This window comes from Tetrahymena thermophila (genome assembly GCF_000189635.1).
Source record: "Tetrahymena thermophila SB210 genomic scaffold scf_8254555, whole genome shotgun sequence".
NCBI classification, from domain to species: domain Eukaryota; phylum Ciliophora; class Oligohymenophorea; order Hymenostomatida; family Tetrahymenidae; genus Tetrahymena; species Tetrahymena thermophila.
The window spans coordinates 124,631-144,521 of record NW_002476326.1 but is presented as its reverse complement, the minus strand read 5'-3'; the positions used below and the strand labels follow the sequence as shown (position 1 = coordinate 144,521).

The following is a 19,891-nucleotide window of genomic DNA, read 5'->3' as shown; positions in this document are numbered from 1 at the left end:
TTGAAGTTTTACAATTCGATTAAACCCTTACGGACAGCAAGATTTTTGAATTAGTGAATGTTGTACCCCAAGAGTTGGAGAAATTCAGAACTGTAGCCATATTTCTTAATTTCAAAGCCAAAATTTTCTAAGTTAAGCTATCTTAAAGAATAAATAAAAAGCTTATTTGTTTTTTTGAGCTCGCTTAAGATTTGTCTTGCTTTGATTTCGAATTTCTTGTAAGATTCAACCATCATTTCTTAGATTTTCGAAAATCCAATAATTGATTTGCACATCTGGCCTTTTTCTAGCATTCTTTGAGAAATATTTTAATATCTTTGCAATCTTGATCCTAATTCTTGTAAGCTGATTTCTGGGTGATTGCATAGAGCCTGAGTTAAAGATTAAAATTAGTAGACTGGGCTATAATTCGATTATATATTGATTTCTACTAATCCTTTTTCTTCGAAATTTTCGACTGAAATTACTTATTTATATTAATTAATTAAAGAGGGCTAGCCGAAAAGCTGAGAATTAGCATAATCGTAATTCAAGTCAATAAAAATATCGCCATGTAAAGCTTAAAGTGCTAAAGGATTATAAACCTGCTTAAGAATCGTTTCAAAAGAAAAGTCTTTTTTCACGTATTCTTCCTCCCTTTTGCACATTCCTGAGCTATTAAAGTTGGCATTTTCATTTTGTTCGAGGCAGAGGCTCATATTGCTACGACGATGTGAGGTGTGGCTAGATTGATCTGATTCATTTCCTTAGTCAGTTTGATGCTCTACTTTACGGACTAGCATTTGCTTGAGGGAATCGTCTTCATCTTCCTCAGATGTCATGGGACTTTTTTTTATCTGCATTTGTTCCTCTGTAGAAGTTGTGGTGGTAGATTCGTTTAGTTGCTTAAAGTGTTATATTGAATTTTGCTTTTGTTAATTTTAGATAGAGGATTGAGTTTGAAGTAAAGGTGTTAAGTTATTTATATGAACAGAGTCATTGTTAATTAAAAGGTTTGTACCATTAGAAGAATTTCCAAATTGATTCAAGATATTAAACGATTTGAGGTAGGTTTGCTAGAAATCTTCAACGGATTATTATTGCTATTAGTTAAATAAATTCTAATTAGAGTCAACCATCATAGCCTTGAAGATTTCTTCTGTGATATTTGAAAAATCATTTTCTGTAATCATTTATTGTGATTAATTTTGTTATTATTGTTATTACGAATTTTAGTGTTGGAAACAAAGTTGCTAAAGGGTTTGGAATAAGTCGTTGGAAGTTGCAGCTTATTCAATTTCCATTTTTATGTCAGTAATTTCACTCAATTTTTAAAGTTTTCAATTTTATTGTTTCTTTGTTTGTAGAAAATTCCTATGTTTTTTCAAATTAAAAGGTGGTCTTTTTGATTGTTGTTTATCTGCTGACACCTTGCTTAGTTTTTTTTGTTTTTTTGAGATATTATTGGTTAGTTGAAGTTAGTTAAAAGAGTTTTTTTTCTTGGTTTTAAGGTCTTTTCAACTTCTATGTATTTTTACTAAGAATGTGACTTATGAAGGTTTATTTTTTATGATGAAGCAGTGCTTTTCAATTTTATTTGAATGGGATAAGTAAAAACTAAAGTGCTACTTAAAGAGATTCTCCTTTTTAATAGCTTAAGGATGACCTTGATGTTTTAGATGAGTTAGGTTGTCTAATAGCTTTAAGTACTACTATTGAGCCTGTTAGTCTAATTCTCTTCTTTTAGAGTGTTAATGTAAAAGCTCTTGGAGGATGTTTATATGTTTGAGTTTGGATAGATTGGATGGAGCTTAGCCAAAGGTGTTTGCTTTTAATGATTCCTTTGTTTTTGTTTTTCTTAATCTTTTGATTTAGATAAGTATTATATTAAAACAAAATATAAGCTTTTAAATTAGTATGGGGAATTAAATAGAGGAATACGATGAAATAGAGATTATTAAAAGTGCTGTAGATTTTACAGAATATGAATTAGTATGAACATACAAAAACTAATTAATACTGATTATTTATTATTACATATTTTGTTTAATGAAATTTATCCAAAGAAATACAAACTCCATAATGATTTTGTATATTTTTCCATATGGACGCATATTTTAATTTCATTTATGATTTCAATAAGACTGCTAATTTCTTTATTACTCAAAATATCTGTCCCACTAATTATCTATACCATTCTCAGATATGAATTTATCAGCCATGCTTTTAAAATAATCTAGAATAAACATATTTTTTCTTTCAATTTAATAATTTAATCACACGTAAAAATAAAATTATTTTTATAAGGCTAAAATAAAAAACAGGAAATAAATTGTGTTACATAATCAATTTTTTAAATTCATAGAAATATAGATGCATCCATAATTATAAGCTATTATTTTACATTGAATTAAAAAATAATTTAATTTAAAACCTAATCAAAAAATTAATCAAAGAGTTATATTAGTCTTGTAAGCAATTGACAGAACTAAAATTCACCTAAAACTTACACCGTTAGTAATACTAAAACTATGCTTACTACGATTAATTTTTTTAAAAGGTGTCATAAAATTAATTTTGAATTTTCAAAGAAAAAAGTCATTTATCATAGATATAAGCAAATTATTATTTATGAAAACAAATAATTACATTAAACTCCTTCAGCCTCTATCATTGAAAATTTACACTTCTAAAAGAGAAAACACAATCATAAATATTTGACAAATTCAGTTTATAAATATTTAATTTAAATTTATATTTTTATTAAATTTGTTTACTTAGATATTTTTGAACGACAAAGAATAAGCGAATCATGTATTTTATTTATTTCTTTATTGATTGATTTATTGATTGCTTTTGGTGGTAGTGCGAATTAAGGTATTTTTTTTTTAATTTCATTTGCCAAGAAACCAATAAAACAATAATTTAAATTAATGAATCAATCTTTTTTTGATTTTTACAATTTTATTAAATTTATTCTTATATTAATCTGATAACTTTTGGGATCGATCCTCTCCGAATTTTACAGCTAAAATATAGTCATATTCCCATTAAATTGTCTATCATTCTTTGTGACCCATCATTACTAATAAGATTGTAAATAATAAAAACATTGTCTTTAAACGCATGCATATAATGTACATTAATTTGTTAGGATGAGTAATTTAATAAAAGTGTAAAATCAATTACTACAAACATATCTGATGATTTTCTAAAATATTTCGTCATCTATTCAATATGACATTTCATGGGTTATTGGACTAAAATTTGATTCATAATTTATAAAAAAGCCTTATTCGATAATATTTATTAAAATAATCTACATTATTCAAAAAAAATAAATAGAAAATTTTTTAATACAAATTTAATTTATTTATATTTATTTGATCGCAATTAAACGATTTTAGTTGCTATAGAAATAAGTAAAGATCAAAATTATAAGCAAAAATTTCTTTTCATACAAGTACATTTTAATTATGGAAATATATGATTAACATTGAGAGAATATATCTATAATGGAATTCATTTTGTAAACAAAATCGAATATTTATTTATGATATGAAATAGTAAATCAAATGAAAGTTTACAAAGCAAATAATTATTTACAAGATAACAAAATATCACTAGAATTTCAATCAATTATATTTGTTTGGATCAATAAATTTTATCATTATAATCCTTTTCAAACAATGTAAGATTAAACATAATTTATGAAATATTTTCTCATCAAATTTACTCATCTAATTTCTATTTAAAAATCAACCAAATCAGATGATTGATATAAATTAAATTTTCTAGATCTTCAAACAAATCTATTCAAAACTTAAATGTTTTTTAAAAAAATATTTTAAAGAGGATATTTTTAGCATAAATATTTTATTTACTAAAAGCTTTATTTGGTTATATTACCCTATTTAAAAATGTAAAATTTACGTCTAACTATGAGAGTCTAGTTTAATTTTTTAAGATCGGAATCGATTCAATTTTTTTATTACACAACACATAGAAAAAATATAATAATCTTTAATAAGAAACTTTTATTAAAAAGAATCTGGTTATTTGTATCAAAAAAAAAAAAAATAATTAGAGAAGTAAAACAAAACGAAAACCACTCTTTCACTAAATAATACCTACTGAAATATTCTTAGAATTCATTAAGTTGAAATTTATTACTTTTTATAAAATCTATCGAAGTTCTATATTATTTCATCTGTAGTTTTTGTTTACTTAAGCATATGAAAATTTTATAGAACAATTACTTCTGCCAAAATAACAATTTTTCTTCTAAATAGTATTGTAAATACTTTGATAAAAATAACTCTAATGATTAGAGAAGAAAAGATTTCTTAGTTTTGATAGAGATTTTACATAAATCAAAAAAATTAATTCTTTAAGATATTTACTTGTTTAACTTACTTCAAAAAACACTTATGTTTACTTAATTTGCAAAATATAATTTGTCCAAAGCGAATCGAATTCAATTTACAAAAATCAATATTTTCAATGTAATCATCGATTCCTATTCACAAAATTAGGTAATTAAATTGATATGATATATTAAGTAAAATTAAGTAAAACAATACAGCTTAAAACATTAGCAAAATCTAAAATCAGTAAAAGATGTAACCTATCGATATTAGGAGCCTGAAGAACTAAAACATTTGCTTAAGTATGAGGGTCTTCACTAATTTTTAATTTAAGGAGAATTAAATTATTTATGTCAAAATGTTGATTGAGTCCATCATAGAGAAGAGGCTAATTTGCAAAAGGGTTCACCAAAATCGCAATATATGATACTCCCCATAAAAACCCCATTTAAAAATTAGAACCAAAAATGATTAATTTTAAACAATTTCTACAAATATATAAATATGCTGTTAAATTTTTTTAATCGGAGAATATTTACTATTTTATTATTTAAGGGGAACTTCAAAGATGTTTAACAGTATTATTTAAAGATATTTGTTTTCTTTGAATAGCTTGAAAAATTACCTAATTTAAGAAACAAAAAATTCTGCTTAAATTAATATATTTAACCAAATTTATTAAAATAAAAATACTTCGATTAGAAATCTGTTGAATAAATACTTGAATTTATATTTGTTAAAAAGGTAATAAGATAGATATATGTGAATTAAATTTAATATTTTTCCTAGATTTAAATTCTTTGTTTATTTTAAATAACAAAACTCTACAAAAAAATAAAAAAATCTAATTATTTTATACTCGTATCAATTCAAAAATTATTTTTATAAAATTTAAAACTAAATTTTGTTCTTCACTTGAAAAATTAATTAAATTCTATAACTTATCTTACAAATTTACTAAAAAAATATGTAAGCACCTTAACATTTCCTCAGCCTATTACTAGATGTGTAAGAAATATTTAATTAAATTTTAATCAGTATTTATTATTCTTGCTTGATAGATCTACTGTATTTTCAATTTACTAAGTCTAAAGCACCCATTATTTATTTATTTTCATTAATTTAATTTGATTTAGTGTAAAGATGTCTTTTAAAACTTGCCAATAAAATTGTAATAAACAAGTATCTAATATTAGCAGTATTTTACTAAAATTAAAATTTTTGATTTTCATTAAATCAAAACTTGGAAAAAAAAATATAAATATCATTTGAAAAGATTTGTAATTTGTTTATAAAAAATTTATATTTGTAATAAATCAAATTTATTGTTTTATTGGAATCAAAATTATTTTTTGTTTTTAAATATTTCATTTAAATATTAATGAAAAAATAATAAAAATTTCTTAAAAAATTCATAAAAACCTATTTAATTAACAAATGTCTAAATTTCTTTAATATTAAAGTAATCAAATTAAACTTTTTAAATAAAATATTTACTTGAACCATTTATAAAATTTTATGTAAACAATATTTTGTTGATATTTCTCTTTCATTTAAGATGCCAAATAATTGAGCAAGGCCTTGAATCTTTTAATTTACTGTTATATCCTAAAAATTCTATATAAATTAATTCTTTGTTTTAAGGATACTTTTACAAATTAAATTTAACCATGTGAATATATTTAAATGCATGTATTTTAATTTGTATTTATAAGCTAAGTTCAAATTTTTATTTTTTATATTTGTTAATATTTTCAACAAATTAATTGTATATGATTCAATTAAATAAACAAAGTATAAAAATTAATCATGAAATTGATTTAAAAATTAGCTAAATTAAAAAACTTTTCTTGATAAAATTATGGATTTGTGATTTATTGATATATTATCAAATTTTTGTTTGGTTTCAAAGAAAAGATTCATCATATATTTGACATACTTTAATTCATTTGTGTTTATTTTTTATATGTTATTGAGTTGAAAAATATATTATCATTTTTCCTTAAGTTCAGCATTAATTACATTGGCTTTGCTAAAATTAATATCAAACTAGTGATAAGATTTATATTGAACTTTTTAATAAAATCTTTTTAATCAGATTCAAATTAACGAATTCAAAAAACTTAAAAAATAAATTTAGAATTAATCAGTTGTTTAAATTTTTTTTGAATTATTTCAAGATAACTATAAAATATGAAATTCTCTACCTACCTTCTTATTATGAAAGACGAAACTTTTTTGATTTGAAATATTATAAAAAATACACACATTAAAATATTAAGAAATTATCTGATTTATTTTTAAAATAATTTGTAGAATGTAGAAAAATAATGTGAAAAATCTAATTTTGGAATTTAAGCAAAAGTAATTTAATGATTAAGAATATTATTTTTATTATGATAAATGATGCTTTTTTATTATAGAAAAATAGATTTAAAACAAAAATCTTTTATAATTTTAGTAAATAGCTTTTAATAAAATATTCATATATATTTTTTATTTTTTAAATATTGTTTGCAAAAAAAAATTCAAAATTACAAAAAGAATTAAGTTATTTAAAATATTAAGGATATTTCGATAAAACCAAGTTTTTTATGGATTAGTATTCAAAATATTAAGATAATTTTAATTTGATTTGTGCTGATGCTTAATAAAGAATTATAGAAAAATAAAATAAAAATATGTTGAAATTGATGTAAATTACAATGAATTCTATTTTTGTATCATATTTAAATTTTTATTTCTTTTTTAATGAAATAGGAATAATAGATTAATATTTTTGTTTCATTGAAACTATAAAATATTTACTAAAAAAAAAATTATTTGATCAAATCAGCTAGAACTAATTTAAAATACATAAATTGGTAAATATTGTTCATTAATTATAATAAATGGAACAATAAATAATAAAATTATAAATTAAATGAAGCCTGAATCATGAAATAAAATCAATTTCATTATATTCATCGTTAGAAAATATTGCAATTTTTACTTTGAAATTAAATTAAGTGAAAAAAAATGTTTAATTATTTATTTACAATCACAGACTCTTTCTTTACACTATTTTCAAATAATGTAATAAAAGAAATGTGTAATCTTTCTTAAGAAAAATTACTTTTGATTTTAAAAGAGTGAATAGCGCATTGAATTTTTTTAAATATAAATTTTCTAAGTAAAAAAAGAAAAGATTTGATTGATTTTAATTGTATCTATAAATAAGACCAAATTACTTGCTAATAATTTCTCTAGGTGGGAGGTAGCTATAAAAATAATTACATTTGATATTACACCCATGTTAATGAAATAAGATTCACACTCAATTTTAATTATTTGATTTTTTATAAATAGAAAAGCAACAATTTAATTAAACGAGAGGAGTAAATCTTTTAGGATTTTAATGCTAAATTTGTTTTTTCTTTGTCATAATACAACTAAAATATTTTGAGACATAGCAATTTGTGTTGGATTACTTATTTTTTATTGAAATTATACCGTTAAATTTGAATTCTTCTAAAAAGACATTTCAAAGATTTGAGATTTATGTTTATTACATAATTTATTATGTATTTGCGTTACTAACATAAATTTAAAGTAAAATTTTTTACCAGTTATGTTTAAACAAAAATTTTAGCATTCAATCAAATAGAAAGAGAAACTTTGGTAATTAGAAGTTTTAAGGTTTAAAGTAATTATATTGTTTGTTTTATTTGATTTACTTTTGTAATACTACAAGAATATAAATCACTTGTTTTTGCAGCTAAGTTTTGAGACTTAATAATAAATATTTATATAATTAGAAATCAAATCAGTTTTATTGAAAATATTAAATCAATCAATAATTAGCCTTTTAAAAGATTGAATAAATACTAAAGTTTAATTGATTGTTTAATATATAGATAGATAGATTATTAGATGATTTAATAGATGAAATCTTAATACAATTAACCCTTTTTAAATGACAGAGTAAGCTCAGTAAGCTCTATCAGCAGTTAAGAAATGGAGTAAGTCTGTTATTTTAATTAGTTAGTTTCTAAAATATTGGCAAATTCAGTTAAATATATGCGATTTAGTTAAATATTCTACTTAACATCATGCTCATTATGATTTTAAATAAAAAGAAATTGCATAATCATCAGACCGAAGAGAGAAATAGTTTTTAAGTATTTATCAAATAAAGACATAACAGCAGATTTTGAAATAATCAACTAATCGCACACTAAGAGATATTTATACAGAGTAAATTTATATAAGTTTGGATCAAATTTAGCTTTTTAAATAACTCAAATTTCAGCTTTTTAAAAATTATTGAAATACTAAAATAATTCAAAAAATGTAATAGATCTTATGCACATCAAGTAAAAGCTATAAGGTAGAGCCTTACAAAGGAGAAATCAATCCAAACTAAAAAATATAAATCAAATCTATCCTCATATCAAAAGGAGTAAAGCTTTATTTTTTAATATTTATACAATTTATTTCATATTTATCGCATATTATTGTCTTCTTTTTAAACTTGATATGTAAGTAAGTACATTAATAGATAGATAGATACATACATAGAATACACAACTAAATATATTTTACTGATTGTCTATTAATATAAAAATTATTGCTTTTTTTTACAATTTTTAAAGGAAAATACTTAATGATGTACAATACAATCTTCAATAATTGAACCATTTATCATATCTAATCATTTTTTTTATAATAAGGCTGATATTGAAAAAAGAATGAAAGACCAGTTCAAAGTGGAATACATTTGCTTAGAAGAAGATTTAATTGATTAAGTTATATATATTTTATTTAAGGATTCTTTATTAATCATTCTTTATATTTAACTCAAAAAATAGAACATCGCTTGGAGTACATTTCCAAAAAAAGAAATTAGACTTTCAATAAGTGTAATGTTTTAAAAATAAAATGCTAAATCTAATTCACCAAATAGACCTATTGTTAATGGAATAACGAATGGTGTTAATAATGATTACAATTCATATTATAACAAATCTTAAAAAAGTTTTTACTCACCAAATTAAAGTTAAATGTAAAATAACTCTTAGCTCAGCTACACTAAAGTCGTTAATTCTTAAATGAGTCCAAGATCTAATCAGTTTGCGCCTAACGTTAATGGGATGAATAGTAGTAACGAATTTAATTTAGATAATAAATACCCAGAAGAATCTAAATTTACTCCTGACAACTTTGGATTCGAGTAGTCGTCTAAAACGTTAAAACTCACAAATAGTTACAGCCAAAATTCAAGCGAGTAATTTACATTTAATTATATTTATCAAAATATATATTAAAAAAAATTCTTGTGTGTCATCTATTAATTTGTAAACTAAATAATGCGGATATCACACATTAAAAATAATATTTATTTAGATTCTCACTCGAATAAAATTATTAATTTATTTGTTTATGAATCTGTAAATAAATTCAATATTTTTATTAAATTTAACTAAAGTAAGCAGTAAATGGTATTTAACGCAGCAGAGGAAAATTACAAATACTAACAAAAATTTAATATGCTTAGAAAGCGCTAAGACGAGCAAGTTGAATTAATAAAAAGCTATAAAGAAGATATTAAAAAATTTCATAATGAAATAAGTAAATTAAAATTCATTTTCAGAAAAAATGAGTCCTTAACCGACAACTAAAGCGAGTCAAGTAGCCTTTTTTACTTTTATTCATTTATTTAATTATAGCTTTTTAAAAAAATAACTTTATTTCAAATTAATTAATTCATGCAACATGAATTGATTTACTCATAATAGTTAAGCATTTATTATATTCCTAATTTTTGATATATATTTTCTACTTCTTCGTATTTTCTTTTAAGGATTATGAGTAATAAATAAGCTAAATAGACAATCAAAAATTAAAAAATACTTAGATTTAAGTTAATTAACATCTTTCCTATTCTATCTTATACTATAAGCAATATACAAACAAATAATTTTCTTATTATAAACATAGAAAATAGATTCTTACTGCAGCCTTATCAACTTTCAATTCTAATTTTTGCTTTCTTGGTGATTGGTGCTTTAATAAGAATCTGATAAACAAAGATGTATGTGAAAATGTTTTGCTTGACTCTAAATTCTTTTTAAATAGTCTCTATATAATATATAACAACGCATTTTTTATCTCAACTTCTAAGGTTTTTGATTATAATTCAAGTTTAATAAAGTACATAACTCCTTAAAATAATTAAAAGCTTGAATCAAAACTAAAATAAAAACTTTATATCAATTTAATAATTATTTACAAAATCCTAATAAACGAATAATTGACAGATTGATTGACTGAATGACTGACTGACTGACTGACTGATTGACTAACTAACACAAAATTTAGACTTATTCTTTTATCTTAATCTTTATCTAAATACTTCTGCCTTTGAATTGACTAAAAATTTATCTTTAGCAATTTTCTATTATAAATCTATAAATAAATAAATTCTCTAAATATTAAATTTTTTTTTGCTTCAAAACTAAAGTTTTCTTATTTGTTTCTTACCTATCTTGTAATTTTGTTATCATTTTATGTTTATATGTGACTTTTAAATTTTCCTCTTCACTTTTCTTTTTAAATCAAGTATTTTCTATAGTCTATTTTTTTCCATAGCATTTTCTAATATTTTGATTTATAAAATATTGGTATTTTTCAATAATGTATTGATTGAGTGCAGTTTATTTTATAAATTTGAAAAAGTTTACTCTTTTTAGCAAATTAGCTTATGAATTTTATAAAATAAGAGATTTTTAAAATACAAATGCTTTGGCTTTATAATTAAACAAACTGATAAATTACAAATATATATAATTATAATATAAATATATTTAAGGATAACGAAATAATTTTAAAAATGCATTTTATTAAAATAACAAATAAAATATTTATTTTTATTCAATTGTATTTAGCTTATGTTGTTATCTCTTTTTGATCTGACCTTTTTGGAATTTCTACTTCAGTTATAGTATAAGATTATACTAAGCCATTTAAGTAATAAGGATCCTATTTAAAAAATATTTTGATTATATTTTATGGATTTGTTTTTATTTTATAAATTCTACATTTATTTATATCTTTAATTAATTTAAGATATTTATTTATTTGTTTGATTTGTAATTTAGAAAGGTAGAAATCTTTCTTTGATTTTCCAAATTTAAAATAAAAATAAATGATCCATTTTTGAAAATGTTGTAATTACGCTTTTAATAAAATCGTAAGGGAGTCTTTCATCATTGGCATAAAACAAAAAGAAGGCAGAATCATTATTTACTGAATTTCCTCCAAATAAAATATTTCCTTTTTCTTCAAGATCCCTAACTTTTTCTAAATGGTTTGAGTCCTAAGCAACTATTAATTAAATAAAAAATATAAAAATCTATCACAAAATTGAACTTTTATAAAACTATAATAGTCTCTATATTCTAATTTTAACTATTCAAGCTTCAAATATTTATTTTACCTCTTTTATATCCGAAATCTTCAACTAAATTGTACTTTACCATGAAGAATCTAGAATACTAGTCTGGTATATATGAGAAATTTTTAAAAGTAGCAAAATTTAATTTAGAAGCTTTTTAAACTGCTTGTTTAAGAGATGAAATCATTTTATCAACTTTATGGGATTGCTAAGAACTTTTAGTATTTTTTAACTAGGCAAAATTGTCTAACTTAGGCTTAAATAAATATATAGTAAAACTAGCTAACTATAAAAAATAAATATTTATATTTCAGTGATTTTTGTTAATTAAAAAATTATCAAATAAATAAAGCATATTTCCAAGTATAAATAAACATAATTTTAATTAATTTTTAAAGAATTTTTATATAATGATAAATGAATTATTAAATAATTAGCTAAATATTCATCATTCAATAATAATTTCATTTATTTATTTATTAAAATGTCAAACTAAAAATCCATTTTTATTTAATTTAAGAATATTTTTTGTTTTAAAATTAAGCTTATTATATGTTTATTTCAACAAAATTTCTATTCTAATTTTCAATCAATTTTTTATCATAAATCTGATACGAAATCAGTTAACTGATTCACAAAAAAAATTAACTAATCTTTGAAAAAGTCAATTACAAAATTTATTTTTTTTTGTAAAAATCAAGTAAAAATATATTTTAAATACTTTTTAAAAAATTCAAAACATAAAAATTAATTGTATCTGTTTATTTAATTATCTATCTATCTATATTATATAAAAATATATTTTATTAGATGCTTAAATTGCAAAAAAGATTAAAATTTTTAAAACGTAAATCTTTTAAAGCGTCTTAAAAGAAACAAATAAATAATTTTTTATAGTTATTAAACCGTGAATACATTAATATAAAGTATAATTCCTAAATTAGCCTTATCTTAAATAAATATTTTGTATAATTTTATTAAATTACATCTAAGGTTATGTTTAATTATATTATATTATTTAATTAAGTAAGTAAGCAAGAAAATTTTAGACATGATTGATTTTTTTATTAATTGAATAATTATTATTTTTATATGAATTTTGTCTAGAATTGTTTGTTTTTAACAATAAACAAAATTTCTACTTTTCATTTGAAAGTATTTTTTTCTTCCAAGTTTCTAGCAAGTCTATTTTTATTCATACTTATCTTATCAGCAAGAGAGTTTATATCTTTTTTACCAATGTAAATTTCTTTATTGATTTCATGGAGGAATTTAGGATTATTTTGTTTACTATGCAAATCTTTTATGTTAGACTCATCATTATTGTAGTCTTTATCTTAATAGTCATCTTTAAATTCTTTTAACCTTTCTTTGGTCAATTCTTTAGCATTTTCTTACATTTCTTTCAGTCTTTCTTTTTTCTCTTCTTCAGTCATCTATATTTTTTCTTCGGGCCTTAAGTTATTTCTATATTTTCTTTTCATCAACCCAAAATCAGGTCTTAAAATTCCGTCATCTCCTCTAACCAAAATATTTCCAACTTTCTTTTAAAGATACTACTCATATTAAATCTACTTTAATTTTGACTCAGGAGAGAGAGATTTAGCACTACTGCTGCTTCTACTGTTTCTCCTTAATTTGTGGTTCTTTTCAGATATTGATGTCGATTTTTAGCTTTTCTTTTCTTTTGAATTAGAGCGAGATGAAACACTTGAAGAACTAGAAGATGATGATCTAGATTTTCTCCTTTTTTTATCTTTTTTACTATTTGATTTACTTTCTTTCTTGCTTTTACGTTAAGAGCGCGAGCGAGATCTAGACTTATTTTTATTCTTTTTACTCTCTTTCTCATCACTGCTGCGGTGTTTTTTCTTCTTTTTGTCTTTCTTTTCTTTTTTTTCTTTCTTGTCTTTTTTCTTTTTGCCTCCTTCCTCTTTCTATTTTTTAAGCTCTTTCACTTTTCTAATTTCTTCCATAAACTTATTGACATCTAATGGATTATTTAAAAGCTTTTCTCTCATTTTCTATTCTTCTTACATCATTTTAAACAATGGATCTTCATGAATTAAAGTGAAGTTTTCACAAGTGCTGTTTGTAACATCTTCAGTAACTATTGCTTAATACTTATTGCTATTATCTCTAGGATCCTATTGCTTAGTGTTTTAAGGTAAATTATTTAAATCTACCTATTTTCCAAGTAAATATTATTCTGTTTCTTATGGTTATTAACCAAGGATTGGATTATACATCCAATCCATTTTTTCTAGAGCACTTTTAGGGATTAGGCCTGCTTCGACTTATGCAACTTTTAATTCATGTGCATGCTATTCTTCTAAAAGTTTCTTTTTATATTCTTCCTGCTTTTGTATTTAACGTGCAGCTTCTTATTCTTTTTACCATACTCTAGCTATATTTTTTATAGAGCCTGTATGCCATTACTTTTTATTAAGATAATCCATTTTATTTAACTTTTTTCTATCAAAATTTTTTCAAATTAATTTCAAAGAAATTTATCAAATCAAAAAAATTTATATTATCTATTAGTTAATTTCCATAAAGTAAAATACAAAATATTAAAGAGCTAGTAAAGTTATGAATTTATTTATAATTTCATTTGTCCATCCTTCTTTTATTGAATTACTATCTTGTTTACGTAATATTTGGAGTAGATTAAATATTTTATTTTTAAATTTGATATTTTTAGCTTTAAACAAACTTAATATATTTAAAATTTTTTTTGATAATTTAATTATTTAAAATACTTAATTTTTAAAATAACTATTTAGTGAATATCAAATTTAGTTTGCTTTAAGTTAATAATTAGTTATAATTCCATAAATAAAATAAATTTTAAATAATTTACAAATAAATAAGATGAATGTATCTCTTAATCTCTTATAATATTTAATTAATACACTAAATTTAACTTTCTTTAAATTAATAATTAGTTATAATTCCATAAATAAAATATATTTTAAATAATTAGCTAATAAACAAGATGATTGTAACTCTTATCTATTCAAATATTTAATTAACATACTAAATTTAATTTTATTTAAAATAATAATTAATTTTAATTTTATAAATAAAATATATTTTAAATAATTAAAAAATAAACAAGATAGATGAAAGTATCTCTTAATATCTTTGAATATTTAATTAATATACTAAATTTAACTTTCTTTAAATTAATAACTAGTTATAATTCCATAAATAAAAAATATTTTAAATAATTAGCTAATAAACAAGATTATTGTATGTATCTCTTATCTTTTCAAACATTTAATTAATATCCTAAATTTATCTTTCTTTAAATTAATAATTAGTTATAATTCCATAAATAAAATATATTTTAAATAATTAGCTAATAAACAAGATGATTGTAACTCTTATCTATCCGAATATTTAATTAACATACTAAATTTAATTTTATTTCAAATAATAATTAATTATAATTGAGTAAATTAAAACTAATTTAAAGGTTATGCTTTTAAATAAGTTAGTTGTTAGTATCCTATTAATATTTTAGAAGATTAAATACTCCATATTTTAGTGTTGACTTTTTTTTTTTGCTTTTTAAGAGAAATTAAGTTAAGGTAAAATATTGATTGATTCTTTGAATTAGTTAGTATAGGATCTGTATCTAAATTAAATTTAATAAACTTTTAAGATTATTCGAAAAAAGTGAAAATTAAATAAACAAGCAATCTATCAAGCAATCGAATCAAATCAAATCAAAGCTTTGCAAACACAAAGAAGAGAGAAATATAAAGAAATAAATTATTTAGTAAGTAAGTAGAAGAGAATGTTTTTAAGATAATAATTGTAAAAGGGCGTTTTTAATTTTACATAATTAGTAAATCAGTAAAGCAATAGCATAGTTTATAGATATAAGCCTTAGCGTTCTATATTCGATAAGACTAGCTACATTGAGGACTATGTTGAAAGACCTAATAAATATCATAAATCTAGAAAGCCAAAGTAAGTAAAATGGGATGATCCTAATTATACTTGGCCACCTGTCTATCCTCATCCTACTAGATTAGAGGGACGCGCTTTGATTAAGGAAGTTGAATAGCGCGAAAAGTTAGCAATTGACCGTTAAAGAGAGTTCAAAATTCCTGATTTTAGAGCTGGTGATATTATTTAATTCCACTTTTTGAAATCAATTAGTGAAGGTTATGGCAATACTGTCACTGGTATGTGCACTGCAAGATATAAAAACAATTCTTTAATGGCTGGTTTTGATTGTGTATTCAGATTCCACGGTGTTGAAGTTTTTATGCATGTTAAGCAAAACTCTCCCTTGTTGGTTGACTTAAAGGTTGTTGATAAATCATATGGCTCTATTAGATAGAAGCTCAACTACTTCTGGGATGATAGAACTAATACTGAGTAGGAATTAAAGAAAGCAATTGTTAAGGGAGGTCATAAAAAGGGTAAAAGAACCGATATATATATGGAACGTAGACATCTTGAATAATCTAAAAGCAATGTTTTAGATAGATCAGAAGATCCTGTTCTCAATTATTGATTAAATCAAACATGCGATCAGTTAAATAAATACCCATATTTGTTGGAATATTAAAATAAATATAAGGCTGCTGTTTTAAATGCGGATGATTATTAAATTAATTACTATTCATTCAGTCAGTCAATGAATACATCAAGAAAATTCTAAAAAAATCTTGGAAATAAGAAAAGCAGTCAACCTAAAATTGTTTTCTTAAAAATGAATTTATTTTTATTTATATTAAGCTTGTTTTTTTTCTTCTTGGTTGTCATCTTTAAGAATAAATGCATTCATTTTATTTAAAACTAGATGTTTTTTGTTCATAAAAATTATATTTTTGCTTTAAGCTTTGCTTTTTAAATATTTATTTTAGTGTTATAAAATAAATTACTTACTTGTTGATATTTTAATATTTATTTGCTTGCATTATTCTAGTTCATATTTATTTTTAAATTAATTTTAATAATTTGGCATTAATTTTAAATAGTTATTTAAGATAAATATTTTTGTAATAAAAGAGTATCTTTTGAAATACTCTACTTATTTTGTTGATAGTTAAATCATTTGTTATTAAAATATTTATTCATTAAACAAAGCAAATAAAGTATAAATATAATATTTAGATTAATAATATATCCATGGATAATTAAATTCAACAATAAAGCTGCATTAATTTAATTGCAGAAGCTATATTTGTATGCGAATTTCATGATATAGTTGGAAATGCTATTGTTTATTGCTATCCTGAGTAAATTGTTATTAGAGAATTAAATATAAATTTTTAAGAACAATCAACTAAATCTCTAATTTTAAATCTATTTTTTAAGAGATGAGTTGAAGAAGGACTTTGATCAAATATAGGATTTTGTAATTCCAAAAGATGAGCTTTGCGGAAAGTTGATAATTACGTAAAAATAGAATTTTTTTTGTTTTATTACTTTGAAGAAAATTGTATTTATATAATATAGTGAATTTAGATAGCATTATTATGTTCTTGGTTTGCCAATTTTGTTAAGAAACAAAGAAAAAGTAAAATAAAAATGAGATTAAATTTGGTTTTATAATAGGATTAATTTATTAATTTAGGAGAAAATATATTCAAGAGAAAAGTACATCTTCAATATTTGTATTATGGTAAGAAAGGAGCAATATTTATCAAGAAAATTTTGGTACTAAGAAATAACAAGAAAACTAGCTTTCTTTTTTACATCATTAGAAGTAAAAAATAAAATTTTAAAATGAGATAGAATAAATAATATTTTAATAATTAACTAATTGATTATTAGATTGAAACTCACTTCATTTATAAAAATGACAAAAAAATTATCTCTGAAAAGATTCAGAACTTATACTAATCATTAAATTCAGAGAAGGAATGCTTATTAGAATATAATGAAGAGTAATATGTATTTATCAAATACATAGACTCTATTAAGCCTTAAGGAGTAGAGGATAATATTATAGAAATAAAAGACTATCTAGTCCCTCTCCCTTTATTCAGTAATTTATTATATATATATATTTATAATCTATTTAACCAAATAATTTCAATAGCAAGTAAAGCTCTTGATGGAGTATTAGAATAATTTGATTCAGAACTCTATAAAGTTTTTAAGGAAGTAAATGGAGAAAAATGTGTAAAGAAAATATCAAGAGAGTTAAATAAAGATCTTTAAAAGTTAAAAATATGTTTAAAAAACCTTTATTACCATAATATGATTAAATTTGTAGATATATTTAGGTTAAATAACCATTATCAAGTGACTGCTAAAATACATGATTTTATGCAAAATTAGCAGCTCTAATAAACTTGCATTAGATATATTTTAGTAAACCCTGAAAGAAAAATAGATCCTTCTGAAATTATTTACCTATATCTTTAATTTTAGAAGTAAAAATCAGTCTAAGATATTGTTTTAGAAAACAGATTAAGATTTGAAAAAATTAACTTAGTTTAATTTGTTCATTTTGGAATCATTCACGAATTGATAGAAAGAGTTCATTTGTACATTTTAGCAAACAGAGAAATAGATCTATTCAATGAAATTAATATATAAAACTTAATTAATGAAGAAGAATACAAAACTTCCAAAAAACCTAATCACATGAAGCATAACTCAAATTAAAATTTAATTTCTATCAAAAATGCTGAATTTAAAGACTTTGTAAGAAAAAATGCCCCTTTAGATTAAATTTTAGTAGAATTTTAAATATCTGAAGAATTATTTAGGAGTATTTAAGATATAAGTAATATATAACTAATATATCGTTGATCATCATTCTAATTTATTTAAATAGTATTTAAGTTTTTTATTTGTTACATTTTAAATATAATTAAATAAGTTAATAATAAATCAAAAAACTAAATAAAATCTATTAAAATAAAAGTTTCAAATAAATTGATTAGTTTTCATCAAAATATAACTTTGTCATAAAATTATCTTTTTGCTAATTTATTAGAATTTAAAATTATTTAGAAGTGTTTAAGACATAACTAATTTTCAACTTATATTTAGCTGATTATCATCATTTAAATTATTTAAATGTTATTTTTAGCTTTTAAAAAATTCATAATCATACTGAGTAAATGTAAATGAAAAGTATTTTTCTATAAAATATATGAGATTAAGTATTTCATATCTATTAATTCTTAAAAAATATAATTTAGTTAGAAAAAATATTCTTTTAGCTAATTAATTTAAATAAAATTTAGAGTCATTTAAGATTTAAGTAATTTAAAATGAATAAATTGTATAAATATTATATCAATTTATTTTATTTTTATACTTGAACAAATAAAGATAATATAATTATAATTAATTTATTTATTTTTAATGCTATTTAATTTATCAAAGTTATAATAATTCAAGTTAATTTGTTTCTTCACTTTTACTATTTTCTTTAAAAATATTCAAAACCATTAAAAACCTATTTTTAAATTTAATTTTATTAAAGTTTAAACTTGTAAAATGAAAAAATATTTTTCAATAAATTCTAGGAAGTAAAAGTTATTTTCCTATTAATTCTTATAAAAATTTAAGCTAGTTAGAAAAAATGTTTTTTAGATAATTTAAGTATAGTTTAGAATTATTTAAGATTTAATCAACAATTTATTTTGTTTTTTTTTAAACAAATAAAAATCATAAAATAATAATTTATTTATTTATTTTTGGCACTCTTTAATCTATTTTAGTTATTTAAATTCAAGTTAAAATGTTTTTTCTCTTTTGCTGTTTTCTAAAAAAAAATACGAAACTACTAAAAGCCTATCTTTTAAATAAATTAGCATATTAATATAATTTACATTTTATTTTTTTATTTGTAGTATTGATTTCTATTTTTTAAAAAATTTGTATTTCAAATACTAATTTATATGAGATTTAGTTCTTAATTTCAATTTTTCAGAATAAATATATAATATGTAATTTAATTATTTTTACTTTTTTGTATATTTTAATTTTCAAACATTTTTAGTGGTTTATTTAAATTGAAATGATTGCATGAAAAAATTATAATTAATTAATATATAAATAGACATAAATTTTATATCAGAATTTTTGTTTGAAAGATATTAATTATTTAATCCAAAAATTCAAA

The 19,891-nt window shown here is 21.1% G+C and overlaps 9 protein-coding genes across 9 annotated transcripts; 6 read left to right on the top strand and 3 right to left on the bottom strand. All coding sequences in view use genetic code 6, as the record gives it.

Annotated features, from left to right (window-relative positions):
* Positions 1 to 758: 758 nt before the first annotated feature.
* TTHERM_000408987 (transmembrane protein, putative) lies at positions 759 to 1,151 on the top strand (the record flags this gene model as incomplete). Its single annotated transcript, XM_012798812.1, has 2 exons — positions 759 to 867; positions 925 to 1,151. 2 exons carry the CDS (start codon positions 759 to 761, stop codon positions 1,149 to 1,151), a joined length of 336 nt encoding a protein of 111 aa, XP_012654266.1.
* A 136-nt stretch (positions 1,152 to 1,287) lies between these two features.
* On the top strand, positions 1,288 to 1,528 carry TTHERM_000408985 (transmembrane protein, putative; the record flags this gene model as incomplete). The annotated part of the gene is made up of 2 exons (XM_012798811.1): positions 1,288 to 1,293; positions 1,376 to 1,528. The coding sequence occupies 2 exons, from the start codon at positions 1,288 to 1,290 to the stop codon at positions 1,526 to 1,528; spliced, it is 159 nt and encodes a 52-aa protein (XP_012654265.1).
* Positions 1,529 to 1,566: 38 nt separating this feature from the next.
* On the bottom strand, positions 1,567 to 2,106 carry TTHERM_000408983 (hypothetical protein; the record flags this gene model as incomplete). Its single annotated transcript, XM_012798810.1, has 2 exons — positions 1,567 to 1,842; positions 2,017 to 2,106. The coding sequence occupies 2 exons, from the start codon at positions 2,104 to 2,106 to the stop codon at positions 1,567 to 1,569; spliced, it is 366 nt and encodes a 121-aa protein (XP_012654264.1).
* Positions 2,107 to 4,214: 2,108 nt separating this feature from the next.
* On the top strand, positions 4,215 to 4,532 carry TTHERM_000408981 (hypothetical protein; the record flags this gene model as incomplete). The annotated part of the gene is made up of 1 exon (XM_012798809.1): positions 4,215 to 4,532. One exon carries the CDS (start codon positions 4,215 to 4,217, stop codon positions 4,530 to 4,532), a length of 318 nt encoding a protein of 105 aa, XP_012654263.1.
* A 3,726-nt stretch (positions 4,533 to 8,258) lies between these two features.
* TTHERM_00408980 (MSP (major sperm protein) domain protein) lies at positions 8,259 to 10,153 on the top strand (the record flags this gene model as incomplete). Its single annotated transcript, XM_001020790.2, has 6 exons — positions 8,259 to 8,347; positions 8,465 to 8,582; positions 8,686 to 8,787; positions 9,059 to 9,133; positions 9,197 to 9,612; positions 9,814 to 10,153. 6 exons carry the CDS (start codon positions 8,259 to 8,261, stop codon positions 10,151 to 10,153), a joined length of 1,140 nt encoding a protein of 379 aa, XP_001020790.2.
* A 1,105-nt stretch (positions 10,154 to 11,258) lies between these two features.
* On the bottom strand, positions 11,259 to 11,968 carry TTHERM_00408970 (YCII-like protein, putative; the record flags this gene model as incomplete). Its single annotated transcript, XM_001020789.1, has 3 exons — positions 11,259 to 11,366; positions 11,563 to 11,711; positions 11,824 to 11,968. 3 exons carry the CDS (start codon positions 11,966 to 11,968, stop codon positions 11,259 to 11,261), a joined length of 402 nt encoding a protein of 133 aa, XP_001020789.1.
* Positions 11,969 to 12,926: 958 nt separating this feature from the next.
* TTHERM_00408960 (Pre-mRNA splicing factor) lies at positions 12,927 to 14,240 on the bottom strand (the record flags this gene model as incomplete). Its single annotated transcript, XM_001020788.1, has 1 exon — positions 12,927 to 14,240. The coding sequence occupies one exon, from the start codon at positions 14,238 to 14,240 to the stop codon at positions 12,927 to 12,929; it is 1,314 nt and encodes a 437-aa protein (XP_001020788.1).
* Positions 14,241 to 15,586: 1,346 nt separating this feature from the next.
* Positions 15,587 to 16,315, top strand: TTHERM_00408950 (hypothetical protein; the record flags this gene model as incomplete). Its single annotated transcript, XM_001020787.3, has 1 exon — positions 15,587 to 16,315. The coding sequence occupies one exon, from the start codon at positions 15,587 to 15,589 to the stop codon at positions 16,313 to 16,315; it is 729 nt and encodes a 242-aa protein (XP_001020787.1).
* Positions 16,316 to 16,932: 617 nt separating this feature from the next.
* TTHERM_000408949 (nitrogen permease regulator-like protein) lies at positions 16,933 to 18,567 on the top strand (the record flags this gene model as incomplete). Its single annotated transcript, XM_012798808.1, has 5 exons — positions 16,933 to 17,042; positions 17,122 to 17,202; positions 17,263 to 17,323; positions 17,381 to 17,512; positions 17,581 to 18,567. 5 exons carry the CDS (start codon positions 16,933 to 16,935, stop codon positions 18,565 to 18,567), a joined length of 1,371 nt encoding a protein of 456 aa, XP_012654262.1.
* Between the last annotated feature and the right edge of the window lie 1,324 nt (positions 18,568 to 19,891).